We start from the raw sequence: 13,056 nt of genomic DNA, 5'->3' as shown, positions 1-13,056 counted from the left end.
CCGCCACTCTTGATAGCATACTAGTGGAAGATAATCAACTTTCCACGGATTTAAGTCCAGGTTTCACGCTTTATGTGGTCCATTTCTGTTTCTTGCTGCTAAGTCGACCAAAATCCAGTCCCTGCTTTTGAGCCCAGAGGATAAATTCCAGCGTCAGTGTTTTTGGCATGTGAGCTGCATCACGCTCTGAATGAAGTTACATAAGTGAGAGATGGGTTTTGTCCCTATTCTACAAAAGACTACGGGTCATCTGAAGCATTCCTTTGATTGCTTTTTGGAGGGTGCTGGCTTCCGGCTACAGCTGCTATCTCGTCTTCCTTCTCTCCTGATCTCACACTAACCCTATTAACCCATTTCAGGCTCTGTGTTTTGTGTTTTCAAAACACGGAGCCAGTCCCCAGATCATCCAAATAAAAGCGTGCCGTAAAAAGATGATGTCTTTTCAACCACCTGCCTCCTCTTTCTCTCCCTCTTCTTCGATCTCCTGCAGTACCCACAGCCACGCCCAGCTCCCCCGACGCCGTGGACCACTACCTGGAGACGCCTGCTGATGAGAACGAACACGCCCACTTCCAGAAGGCTAAAGAGAGCCTGGAGGCCAAGCACCGCGAGAGGATGTCCCAGGTACTGACGGAGAGGGGAGAGGAAGAAAGGACGGAAGGAAAGGGAATAAATGAGGAGGGAGGATTTGATGTTTGTTTCTTTATAGTTCAGCAGACTGAAAGCCCATCAGCAGTCACTGCGTACACATGAATCCGTGACGGTTGCTGAGCGGGGAGAACAGAGAGGTGGATTTTTCTTTGTTGCAGAGGGAGGACAAATATTTTTTTTCCTCATGAATTGAAAATGGAGGGAGAAAGGGTGTGTCAAGTAAAAACAAAGAGGTGCGTGTTTTTTTTTTTTTTTTTTTTTAAATCCCTCCCGGGTAAGCCGACCGAGCCAATTCAACTTTAATTGTGTTCTTTAATCAACCGGCTCGCGCTCCGGCAGAGAGCCAGATGGTCCACAGCAATGTCACAGTTTCAAAGCTCCAGACAGGAGCAATAACAACCTAGTGGCTCTAAAAGTGCTCTTTTCCTTCTTCTTTTTTTTTTTGCCAGAGTTTGTGCACCGCTCTAGATAGCTTTTCTTCCGTGGGTAGCTACAGCCGCAGTATCATCGCATTTCACACAGTTCACGTCATCCTTACAGATACTGTGAGGTCATGTGTTTGGTAAAGGCCTGGGTCGAACTAAAGAATTCACCAAGTGAGTCAGAGAGGACGAAGCTGACCAAAAAGGGAACAGAAACTGTTGGGACTTCTGCTGTCTTCATCACACTGCACTTTGACCTGGCACGTAAATCCCCCTGTGATTTAAGAAGCAGACACTCCACCATTTCAACATTCTCAATCAGAAAGGATTATTTACACAGGCCGGAAGGAGCTGATATTTGCCCCCCTGCAGCCCAGATGTTATCTTTTCAAAGCCGTGTGTAAAATGTCAGATTTTCTACCATTTGGACAGCCGTGAAAAGACCACAAAGAGCAACGAGATGTTTCACTCAAGCGTGAAATCCAACCTGTGGCAGAACATGTGCAAAGATAAAGTAGATTGACAAGTTGCATTTCATTTGTTGTACCCAGGTGATGAGAGAGTGGGAGGAGGCCGAGAGGGAAGCGAAGAATCTTCCCCGTGCAGACAAGAAGGCCGTCATCCAGGTAATGCATGCACATGCAGGACACGCATCGAACCATGAGTCCTTTTCAAAAACATTTTTTTTACCTATATGTTGCAATGTTGTGCAGCGTTTCCAGGAGAAGGTGGAGGCGCTGGAGCAGGAGGCGGCCAGCGAGCGGCAGCAGCTGGTGGAGACCCACATGGCCCGGGTGGAGGCTCTGCTGAATGACCGCCGCCGCCTGGCTCTGGAGAGCTACCTGACGGCGCTGCAGCAGGACCCGCCCAGGGTACGCTACATATACACACAGTGTTGTCTTTTCCTCTGGCTGATGCAGATGATCGGTGGGCTTGTTCTGCTTAGTTTGTCCTTTGCGTCTATGTTTTGCCGCTGTGTAAATACGCTAAAAATGAACTCCCTAAAAAGCAATAATTTAAAAGCTGAGCTTGATTCGTGTCTTGATAAATGTATGACGTAACCTGAAGTTAACCTGAAAAACAATGTCACTCACTTTTGCTTGTTTGTTTTTCTGATCCACGCTGTATATGAATATATATCGCCGCGTCCTTCCTCCGCTCCGAACCCGTCCGTCATCGTCTTTTGCAGCCTCGCCACGTCTTCAGCCTGCTGAAGAAGTATGTGCGTGCGGAGCAGAAGGACAGGCAGCACACCCTCAAGCACTTTGAACACGTCCGCATGGTGGATCCCAAGAAGGCCGCGCAGATCAGACCTCAGGTACTTGTAAATGATGTCATTTTGCCACTTAACTACATATATTATGCAGGGTTTTTTATGAAGAGGCTGATGCAGCTTTGTATTTACTTATGTCTATGTGTGTATAAAAGGTGCTGACCCACCTGCGTGTCATTGAGGAGCGTATGAACCAGTCTCTGGGACTTCTCTACAAGGTGCCCGGTGTGGCCGACGACATCCAGGACCAAGTTGGTGAGTTTGTGACAATTAAGACACTCGTTTTTCACTCGAAAACATGAATTCATAGTGGAAACTAAGAGAAAGATGGAACGGTGGTTTTAGCTGAGAGAGCAGTGTCGGTAGAGAGACGAGACAATAAAAATGTGACTGTTGACCCTGGCATGAGAAAGATATATTAGAAGACACAATGTCCCGATTGAGCTACATGTTATGGAGAGATTGAATGCTCCAAATTCCAGCTCCCCCAAAAAGGCTATTTTTTTTGTGTTGATAAGGGCATGGGAGTGATTTGGCCTAATTCTTTTGTTCGGAGTCAAATGAAACTGTTCGCCGGGAAGATAAATCCCTCCCTCCCTCCCTCCCTCCCTTCCTCTCCTGCATTCGCTAGGTTTCTGTGGGTTTTTGGGTTTATTGGAGTTGAGTGCGTCACGCAGCCATCTGTGTCTCTGTCTCGGAGACTGTCACAGTCTGTGCTGCCCCGGCAAAACACACGCAGGAACTAACATACACAGAAGAAAAAGCACCATGTTCTATAACATTTCTTGGAGGCTGTCTGTCCCTCCTGATTGAGCAACAGTTGGGTCCTCGCATGGGATAAAATATTTCTAATTATCAAAGAAATTATTCTTTCGTTTATCATTTTTTCACCATAGGGAGCATTTTATGTTGAAACTAACTGACAAAATACAAGTTTGATAAATGAAGTGGAACTTCCTTCCTTCCCTCTGTCTTCCGCTTCACTTCCTCTGACCTCTCTCCTTCCTTCCTCCCTGCCTGCGTCCAGAGCTTCTGCAGAGGGAGCAGACAGAGATGGCCCAGCAGCTGGCCAACCTGCAGACGGACGTGAGGGTGAGCTACGGCAACGACGCCCTGATGCCCGACCAGGAGATGGGGGACGGCCAGACCGACCTGCTGACCCAGGAGGACACACTTGGCCTGGGGGGAGTCGGCTTCGTCCACCCTGAGAGCTTCAACCAGCCCAACACTGAGAACCAGGGTACTTGCTGGAGCGCCGGGTTGTCGGTTACATTCTGGTTCAAAGTTGACAAAAAAAAATGACGCCCAAAATGTATTTGCTTTCTCTTTCTTTCTCTCTAGTTGAGCCAGTTGACTCTCGCCCCAGTCTTGACAGAGGCATTCCCACACGGCCAGGTTGGTACTATTGTCCAAAAAGTTGCCCAATATCATGATTTTAAGTATTGATATGTATTTAGAAATGCCAACGGATAGTGTTTCACTCAAAATGTGTTAAACAGCTGATTCACTGATGACGTGTGTAACCGCATTACTTTTTTTCTTATGAACCGCTCGCCAGCTATATGTGTTCTTTACAACCTGACAACCCAAAAGCTAAGTAATAGTGGCTCATAACGGCACTAAAAAGTGAATTGGTTAATTATTAACCTTGAATAAATGAATCATATCCGCTCTGCTGACAGCCATGGGAGCATATATAAGCATATGTAGGTAATGTAGTCATTGTATACAGATCATTGCTAAAGTTGCATGTTAACTTTCACAAGTATTGCTTTGTTAAAGTAGCTTTCAGGCTAATAATATAAAATATTTCACCAGGTTAAGTAATGTCTCCTCTTAAAAGGTCGCTTTGAAGTAGAGACAGCACCGTATTTTTCCATTATCTCTCCTTCTCTCCGCCATTGTTTGCATACAGCCAACTCCACTTGACCTCCATTAAGGCGTTAGCTGGGTTTGTTAGATTTGTGATGCAGGAACAGAGTCTATACCGTGCTGTTAACGCTGTGCTATATATGTGCTATATTCAATTCATGCCGCTGTTACATTCAAACGCTCGGCTGTCCGTCCCGCTTTAGCGAGTGAGTTTGAGAAGGGGAAAGCGGCTGAGTGTCACCATCCATAATAGATGGTCCTTTTCCTTCCCTCTGCCAGTGACTGGAATGAAGATGGAAGCTGTTCCTGAGCTGCGGATGGAGACAGAGGACAGGCAGAGCACCGAATACGAAGTTCACCACCAGAAACTGGTAAACAAACAACAGAGAGTAGCTCATTTGATATTCACCGATCAATTTGTATCTGCAGACTAAACAGAGAGAAGGACACACAAGCATGAAGGTGAATCTACTGACTCAGGCTTGCACTCTGCCCTCTTTTTTTCCATAAGTACACACACAGGCGTGGAGACAACCGTGCGTGCGTCACGCTCCTCTGATCAGAGTTAAGTTTATGTGCGCGTGTATTTTTCTGGTCAGCCACAAGTGCTAAAAGCGTTACCAGGCGCTAACCCACTTCTGCATTCATTCATTAATCTCATCCAGTATTGTACTACCTGCACAAAAACCTCAATCCGTCCTCTGTCAAATCCAAATCCGCGTACCTTATTCCTCTCACCTAAAGGCTTTAATCTCTTTAATCCCTACATTTTATTACATATCACATTTCTTGCATTCACAATGGGCAGCCAGTGTGTCGGGCTGCCTCCTTGAGTCAACTCCTTCATTTGATATTCACCGTAACCCCAATCAGCGTTCTGCAGGATTAATCTGGAGGAGGCTCGCCAGCCTGAAATTAAATCCACACTCACTGCAGTGTTTGACACGAGCAGAGGTAGCAGTGTTTTTCGAAGTCAAGCTGTGTTTTTGTAAGATTATCTGCAGTTTAGTGACGGTGGTGAAGGTTTCCGTCCCATTATCCCTGCTGGCGTCAGCATAGGTGGAGTTACCAGGAGTTGTTTTCCTCCCTTCAGAAGCCGCCATTTGCTTCTATTTATTTCCACAGAGCAGCGTAATCCATGACAGAGGAGCTGAAGCCTTCATTTGCCTTTTTTTATTTTTAATCACGTGTCTTAGTATTGTGTTGGAGCTGAGTCATACTGCATCAGTGTTGCTTTATGGTGCGCTCTGCTTTCTGTAAATCACCTGACTGCCAAAATTCTCCACCAGGAAAAAAAAAAACCCTCTCAAAAACAAGCCACCTTACAGACTGTCGATGTGCTCTTATGCGGTGCGTCCTCGTTCCCCAACAGTTGTTTTCGAGCTAAATTTGCCTCTCTAATGACAAAAACAGGTAAATGTTCGGAAATGTACTGGTAATTATGCACAGCATGGCCTGCAAAATGCTTTGGGTAGACGAAAACGGGAGTAAATGGTCTGTAACTCTGAATGTCAGCAGCATTCTCCTCCTTCAGCGATATTCAAAGATGGTGGAATGAAAGTAGAAGCAGCGACTAAAAGCACATTGGAACTCTGGGAGAAGTAACATGCAAACCATCTAAGCGTAATTAACTCTGAGGCCTGCTGACACCACACTCATTACTCAGCAGTGTCACAAGCACACAGTAGCACATACTGTCCATGGCGCACAGTGAGAGTCCTTGGTGTGCATTGAAAATCTATGGAAAAACCGTCCCGCTGGTTCCAATTGGTCGTGTCCATGCGACCGATAGGTCACGTGACGATCTATCTGTCCTTCAACTCCCTGCAGGTCTTCTTCGCGGAGGACGTGGGCTCCAACAAGGGCGCCATCATCGGCCTGATGGTTGGAGGTGTCGTCATAGCAACCGTGATCGTCATCACCTTGGTGATGCTGAGGAAGAAGCAGTACACCTCCATCCACCACGGAGTCATCGAGGTGGGAAACGGCTGACCCCGTGTGTTTGTGTGTGTTTGTGTGTGTTTGTGTGTGTGTGTGTGTGTGTGTGTGTGTGTGTGCGCTGTGTACAAGCTGTTCTAGACGCCTGTCAATCTGGTGTGTGGGGGGGGTGATGCTGTGCACATGCATGCACGTGTGAGTGCAAGCTGCTTGTCAGTATTGAATGTATGTGTCGTGTATGTACAGTCTGGGGAAAAAAAGGCTGAAAAATGTCGAGTTGGGATGGTGTTGTACACTCTGCTCACTAAATTTGATGGGATTAATGCCAGTTAACAATTAATTTCCTGCCTCTTTTTTCTAATTATCCTCATTTATCACTCCAGAACTTCCATTAGCTGTTTAATTAAAAAAATGCGGTAGTTATGGCAGCCGTGTTTCTTTATTTTTGCCGATTACTCTTCAAGGAGGCATTAAAAAGGTCTTAAAATGTAGATTGTCTTTACATTGTCTGATTGTTGTGTGTGTGTGTGTGTGTTTGCTTAACCTCCCCCCACCCTCTCTCTCTGGCTCCCCTCCAGGTGGACGCTGCCGTCACACCCGAGGAGCGCCACCTGTCTAAGATGCAGCAGAACGGCTACGAGAACCCGACCTACAAGTTCTTCGAGCAGATGCAGAACTGAGGAGAATGTCACACATGTACACAGACATCTCCTCCCACACATCAACCCCTCCTCTCCCTTCCCTTCCCTTCCCCCCCCCCCCCCTCCTTGAATAGCCCCACGTCTCCACAAGGCAGTGTGGCTTAGATCATTGAGTGACTGAAATAGTCAGTTACGACCATGCTGGAGCGACTGTAGCCAGGGTTTTCTTTCATTTCTGCCTGGGCGGACACTGTGGCCAAGCCAGTTTGCACCATGTCTGTTCACTTTATCGGAGCGAGACGCCTTCTAATTAAAGAAAGTTTTTACTCGTCGCTCCGTCTGGGCCTGCTGATGTAGGGAAAGAGAAGAAGGGCCCCGCCCAGCTCTTTGAAACAAACCCTCTCTTCGGGGAGAGAAGCGCTTTCTCTCCACGCTGATTCAGGGCCAGTGCATAGTCAGGTTTTTTTTTTGGCGTGGGACAGTTTTAGGTGTGGACTTGTGTAGGAAAATCTGACCACTGATCAGTGGGATTTTAGGCGCACGCTGACCCTGGGCCTCATTTACAAAAATTGGTTGCAGAATCATTATTCAAACTTTGGACATATTCATTTGTTTCTATCATATTCTTTGTAATGATTATATGATGGAAGTCGTCTTAAATCAGGCAAATTTATTTTTCTAAATGAAGTCCATTGTTTTCCCACTAACTGCACCACTACTGCACTCACTCTACAGTCTACACTGGAGTACCCCCCCGCCCCCTCCTCCTCCTCCTCCTCCTCCATCCCTCCCCTCCATCCTCTTTTCTTTAGGCATTCTTACGATAGCTGGGCTGTGTTAAGTCACACAAGGCTCTTAAGGATATTTGGAGATTCTGATGGTAATGAATATGTTGATGACGACGGTAATAATTATGTATTCTGAATGAGCTGTTTTTATTTTAGAGTTTTTTCTCTTTTCGTTTCAAGGTTTTGTTTTTCAAAAAAGAATGAAAACGGAGGGGAAAAAAAATTAATCAACCGATGTAAAGTCCTTTTTTTAAATTGCGTGTAATGTTACTGAAGTAATGCTGAAGTCTTAGCTGTTCCTATGTAGTGCATGACAACAATGACAACAGGATTTTGAAAAAAAAAATACAAAAAAACCAACCAAGATCTTAACGCTGCTCTCTCTTGAGATCCTTTCTCACGTATAGATTGTCATTCTAGCAAGATTGTACATTTAGTATCTTCTCGTGATCACGTGACTTCAAACGATGAAAAAAAAAATATATAAATCTAGATGAACGGGCTCTGCTTTGATATCATGTAAAATACACATTTAAAAGAGATCTGTGATTTTGGAATTTAAGTGTGTTCCTCATGTCTTTTCTTTCTTATTTTCTTTTTTTAAACCATGCTACGTTCCTGAAGCTACAGGAGGGGGGCTGGCTTCATCTCTGTTTGTATATTATTCTCATTCACTAAAATATATTGTGTTAAAAATCCTCATGCATAGGGGCTCTCAGAAATCACCCCCTTATATATAAATATATCTATTATTTCTTTTGCTTTTTTTGTTGATTTCATGTTACTTTATTTCTGGAAAAGGGGCATGTTGTGGGCGTGAAGGTTACAGGGAGCAGGAAGGGAGCGAAAAAAATGGGAGGCATCCGGCATGGGGGATGGGGTTAGGATTATCTCTGCGTGTATGTTTTGTCATTCTCAGTCTGGTGTTTCGTCCAGTTGTAAGCCGACGCAGTCTATTTTTTGGTTTGGTAATCATTTTGCTGGTAGAACAAGTGGAGCGCTGAGAGGAGGAGGAGGAGGAAAGAGGGCAAGGTAGAGAGGAAATGACTTGCAGTTCCAGATGGATAGCCAGCCAGCCTGTGTGTATATAATGGATTTTCCCTCCCCAGCACCTCCTTTCCCCTCCCTCCTTTGCCTTCCTTTCCCTCCAGGCATGCTGCTCACCTCTCCACCATCAACGCACACTTCACTCCTCGGAGGCAGTGCACCGTCGCCTGTAGATAGATGGTTGGCGCTCGCCATTGAGAGAGCTGCAAGTGAGCCAGGGGCAGGGATGTGAAAGCAGGGATGAAATATGAGTCTCCCGTTCATCTTCATTCAGTCAGCTCATGTTAATGGTTTGTCACCATTCCAACATTACATGGAAAGAAATACAGTCACTCTGTGAATACATCGAATGGCGAGTAAGATCTGTGGGGAAATGGTGTTCATATGGAGGCTGCAGTGGGGTGGGTCCTTGGTTTTCAGAGTGTGCTCATTAGAAGCCCAACAGAGGGCAGTAGAGTAGAAGAGGAAGCAGGATTTTCTTTCTATCTTTTTTTTTTTTTCTGTGGGTTATATATTGGTTTCGTTTTCCACTGTGTAATATTGTGCAGGCCATTTGCATTGACTGGGAAAACGCTTTCTACACTGTATTCCATAATAAAGTTTTGAATGTACATACAGATACTGTGTCTTTGTGTTTTTGATGTTTAACGCACACCTGCTTTCTTCGTGCAACCTGTTTTCATTCTAATAATTTGGTGTCTTGATCTTTGGTATTAATAATTGGAAAGGTGTTAATGTGAAAAATGATACTCTGAAGGAGCATTTGAGGAGAAGTCGGTCTCTGCACACTGGAGCTGACCGGGATTCAGTGTGTTGCTAGAGGACACATCAGAGGGCTTCATGACACAGATGAACCCAGGTATTCTTGCCAAAAGTTAAACTACTTTGCATTAAACTGAAGTCAAATCTACGATTTAGTTGGACTGCAATTCACTTGACTATCCTATCCTGCCGATGTGCCCCTGAGCAAGGCGCCAAACTCCTAATAACTCGGTTGGGGGTGCCTGACCTTGGCCATGGTGAAATTACACAGTAAAAGTAACATGTCCGGCATAACAATTGCAGTGGAAAAAGTCTAAATAAAAAGAGGAAGAGTATGTGTTCCAGAGGTTAATACACTACACTGTGCCTTCTGGTGTGATTATCACAAGTCAAACAGCAACAGATGTTGTCAAACAATTATTTAAATTAAATGGTATTTACTTGCATATTCCGCTTTGGTCGATTTGGGATAATTTGGTGTCATGTGAGGTCAACCTAGATATGCGCAGCGCTGCGCAAAGGAGGCGCCATATTGACGTCCACGAACGCCACAACACTCCCACAATCCACCGCGGTCATCCACACTTGGATCTTGTACTGAAAGTGTCAAACCCAAGGTGAGTAACGTTACTGAGTTTTAAAACATGCAATTAAACATGTAACTGTGCCTTATTTGTCATAACTGTACATACTGATGAATACATGTCCTCAGCTTTAGTGAGTGTTACGTTAGCATGGCTTACTGCAGACGACGGAGGGCACTTGAAAGCTAAAGCTATCTTAGCATGTTAGCATTAGCAGGTGTTAGCAGCTAAGTGTGATTGAAGCAAACAAGATATTTAGCTAGCATCTAGAATGAAACCGGCTTTGCACGGTGGTGTTGAGACACAACTCAATAGTTGTTTAAGTATTATAAGTATATCAATATAACGTGGCACCTGTTAAGTATATAATGTTAGCCAATTCAAAGTCATTCAGCTATAGCTAGGTAGGTAAGACGGCAGCAAGCGAACGTTAGCAATGCTAGAGATTAACGGTTATTTGTTAAAGCTAACCAACGGCACAGCTTGATAACAACGTAACCGTTGGTCTTTTTTGTTCCTTCAGATGGCGCTTCACCGTTTGTTCCAGCTGAGCGCCGTGCTGCGCTCCGCCGTGAGCCTCACCCTGCGCAGGAACATCGGGCTCTCTGCGGTCCTCTTCAACCGGACCAAGGAGCTCGACCCGATCCAGAAACTGTTCCTGGAAAAGATCCGGGACTACAACACCAAGAGCAAGTCAGTAGATGATATATAACTGTTGTCATATACCCACATGACATGTCCATACTTTGTGTGAGGTTGGGGTGATCAGAGTCCAGATAGGACAGTAGGGATGAATCGTTTTGCCGATATTCGCCATGTTAGCCGATTTTTATCCCGTGTTGCATCAATTTTGCGCCGTCTAAATATTGTGTCGGGTCATTTGCGTTCGGTCTCAAGACAGCAGTAACCAGCAGAAGAAGCCACTGGCTGGACACGACTCCGGCGTGATAACAGTTGCGACCTTTGAGCAAGGGATGAGGCAGCGAGGAGCTCAACATCCACAACATACCAACCACAACGTAATCGGTCGTTCTCTTGCTGCATCCCTAAAAGATAGAAGCTCAGAGTTTTTCCTTTAAAAAATGACGAAAGCAACCTTTTGGCTTCTTCAGCATGCATTTGAATTTCAGTCCCTGCTGCTTACGCATTTACGTCTCCTCCACTCATCGCTGTCACGCTCATCTTTTGAATATTATTTGATGCCTTGGCTCACCCAGGTCTTCGGGCGGCATTGTGGAAGCCGGACCAGCTTACCAGAAGAACGTGTCCGAGGAGGTAACCAAACTGCAGAGGCTCTATGGCGGAGGAGATCTCGCCAAGTTTCCTGATATCCAATTCACAGGTTAGTTTGGGCTTATGTTGGTTTACATTGTGTTCTGTGAGTGTTTGGGTAAAATCCTGAATTGTGATCAGCCACAGCTGTGAAATTACAATAAGATGTGCTTATATTGACTTTTTAAATACGTGACAGTCAGAGATTTCTTGCTTCCACACTATTTAACAGTTCCCTCTCATAAATATGTATTCCTTTGGCTCTAGAGAGACTCACTGTAATGGGGCTTTGTCTGTGTCTATATATAGCACTTAGATATGACACTTGTCAAAGCAGGACGAAGCTTTTATCCGCGAGCTTCACTGTATTGTTGAATCTAGATCTAGCTAGTTGTTACATATTGCTGTGGTCTAGATTTTAAATCTAATTCCAAGTATGTGTAATGTGTTGTACAGCTGTGATGTGTCTCATTTCAAAACTCAGGGAATATCTAACCAACAACTATCACTAACGGTTCTCTTTGTTTTTTTTTTCCCAGAGCCCAAGCTTGAAGAAACGGCCAAGTGAATGCTGTCCATGTTGTATATCTCCTACATGTCACGCATATGTTGTATTTAATAAAAAGATGATGGATTGAACCATGATCCACTGGTTGTCAATTAAAGGGACTTAGTATGAGATTTGGAGTATCTATTGCCTCCGAACGACTCTCAACATGGCCGCCGGCTGACCGTAGGGTGGCTGCTTCGCTTCCACCGCTGTGTCGTCAGTAAGTTGTATGTTGCGTTTATGAGAGCAGTGTAGGGCGGAGGTCATAAGTTGGGCACTCGCACATGCAGGAAAATGCATTAAAAGCAACAACAAAATGTCAACAAAGCAACGTAACAACACGCATTCTGTACGTGAGACATTACTAACCCATGTCTTTATATGGCAAATAGTTGTCTGTTGCTATATTAATGCTCCAAATCCTGTATATTGTACCTTTTAAGCTGCCCCTAATGGTTACCGCATACTGTGACTCTTGTATTAATTCTGACTGAACAGTGGATCAAATCTAATATTTCATTTCTGTCTCTACTTTTGTTTGACGCTTCTCTCTTAAGTATGTCACATTGTAGATCTAAATGACAAATATTTGAATTAAGCTTGTGAAGTATCTAAAATAACTTTAATAATCAGTCAAATATTTTCAGATATTGTCCAGTCAGCATTCTGACTCGACAAATATGTTGTGACTGATCCAAGGCTTTGCTCTCGATACTGGTAGAGAAATAGTGTCTCTAAGATGTTTTATAAGCCTCTGTAAAAGTTTTGAATAAAGTCTGATTAGGTAAATAGGATTTTGTTTATACACGTTGCCATTTTCCAGTACATAGAAACAATTTTAGGAATAATACAGTATAAATATAGCCTAATATAAAACAGTTCCAAAAATAACATGGCAGCGGCAAGTTTCCAATTAAATATTGCTGTTTTTTAAAATATTTTTAGTTTTCCCAATTCCCTCCGTTCCCACCACCTGAACCCAGCCAGAGGCCCCGCTATCGAGATGAATGATAAGTGATAAGTGACATATATTGAATGATGATGGGGCCCTTGTGTGGAAATGGCGCCCCAGAGACCCCCATCCTGCGCTGGTCATCTCGCTGAGGCGAGACTTGGTAATGGGTGTGTCTAGAAGGTAACCCTCACTCAATCATATTGGCATATCCGTTTAGTCAGTGATTTCATAGTTTGTGGATATATTGATAGTTTCCACCAAGGCTAATAAACCCCAGTTTGGCCTGTAAGTCATTTCACTT

General features: G+C 44.5%; 3 protein-coding genes across 4 annotated transcripts in view; 2 read left to right on the top strand and 1 right to left on the bottom strand.

Annotated features, from left to right (window-relative positions):
* appa (amyloid beta (A4) precursor protein a) overlaps positions 1-9,251 on the top strand; it is a 30,777-nt gene extending 21,526 nt beyond the window's left edge. For both annotated transcript variants that reach the window (XM_068705429.1, XM_068705430.1), the window contains 10 exons: positions 491-624; positions 1,625-1,699; positions 1,787-1,945; positions 2,263-2,391; positions 2,502-2,601; positions 3,374-3,586; positions 3,688-3,741; positions 4,498-4,589; positions 6,049-6,195; positions 6,735-9,251. In XM_068705429.1, coding sequence (XP_068561530.1) covers positions 491-624; positions 1,625-1,699; positions 1,787-1,945; positions 2,263-2,391; positions 2,502-2,601; positions 3,374-3,586; positions 3,688-3,741; positions 4,498-4,589; positions 6,049-6,195; positions 6,735-6,836 — 1,205 coding nt within the window. In that variant the 3' untranslated portion in view covers positions 6,837-9,251. The remainder of the gene's footprint in view (positions 1-490; positions 625-1,624; positions 1,700-1,786; positions 1,946-2,262; positions 2,392-2,501; positions 2,602-3,373; positions 3,587-3,687; positions 3,742-4,497; positions 4,590-6,048; positions 6,196-6,734) is intronic.
* Positions 1-13,056, bottom strand: part of LOC137868563 (zona pellucida sperm-binding protein 3-like) — a 251,084-nt gene that overhangs the window by 205,229 nt on the left and 32,799 nt on the right.
* Positions 9,909-11,895, top strand: atp5pf (ATP synthase peripheral stalk subunit F6). The gene is made up of 4 exons (XM_068705428.1): positions 9,909-10,011; positions 10,502-10,671; positions 11,196-11,320; positions 11,790-11,895. Exons 2-4 carry the CDS (start codon positions 10,502-10,504, stop codon positions 11,816-11,818), a joined length of 324 nt encoding a protein of 107 aa, XP_068561529.1. The 5' UTR covers positions 9,909-10,011; the 3' UTR covers positions 11,819-11,895.

The sequence above is a fragment of the Cebidichthys violaceus genome, unplaced genomic scaffold (genome assembly GCF_023349555.1).
Source record: "Cebidichthys violaceus isolate CVI_PGR_0920_01 unplaced genomic scaffold, fCebVio1.0.p SCAF_118, whole genome shotgun sequence".
Lineage (NCBI taxonomy): Eukaryota > Metazoa > Chordata > Actinopteri > Perciformes > Stichaeidae > Cebidichthys > Cebidichthys violaceus.
This window is presented reverse-complemented; position numbering and strand designations above follow the sequence as displayed.

Coding starts and splice junctions, on each gene's coding strand:
- atp5pf (XM_068705428.1), top strand. CDS start 10,502: ATGGCGCTTCACCGTTTGTTCCAGCTGAGCGCCGTGCTGCGCTCCGCC. Junction 10,672..11,195: donor GACTACAACACCAAGAGCAA/GTCAGTAGATGA, acceptor TGGCTCACCCAG/GTCTTCGGGCGGCATTGTGG. Junction 11,321..11,789: donor TCCTGATATCCAATTCACAG/GTTAGTTTGGGC, acceptor TTTTTTTCCCAG/AGCCCAAGCTTGAAGAAACG.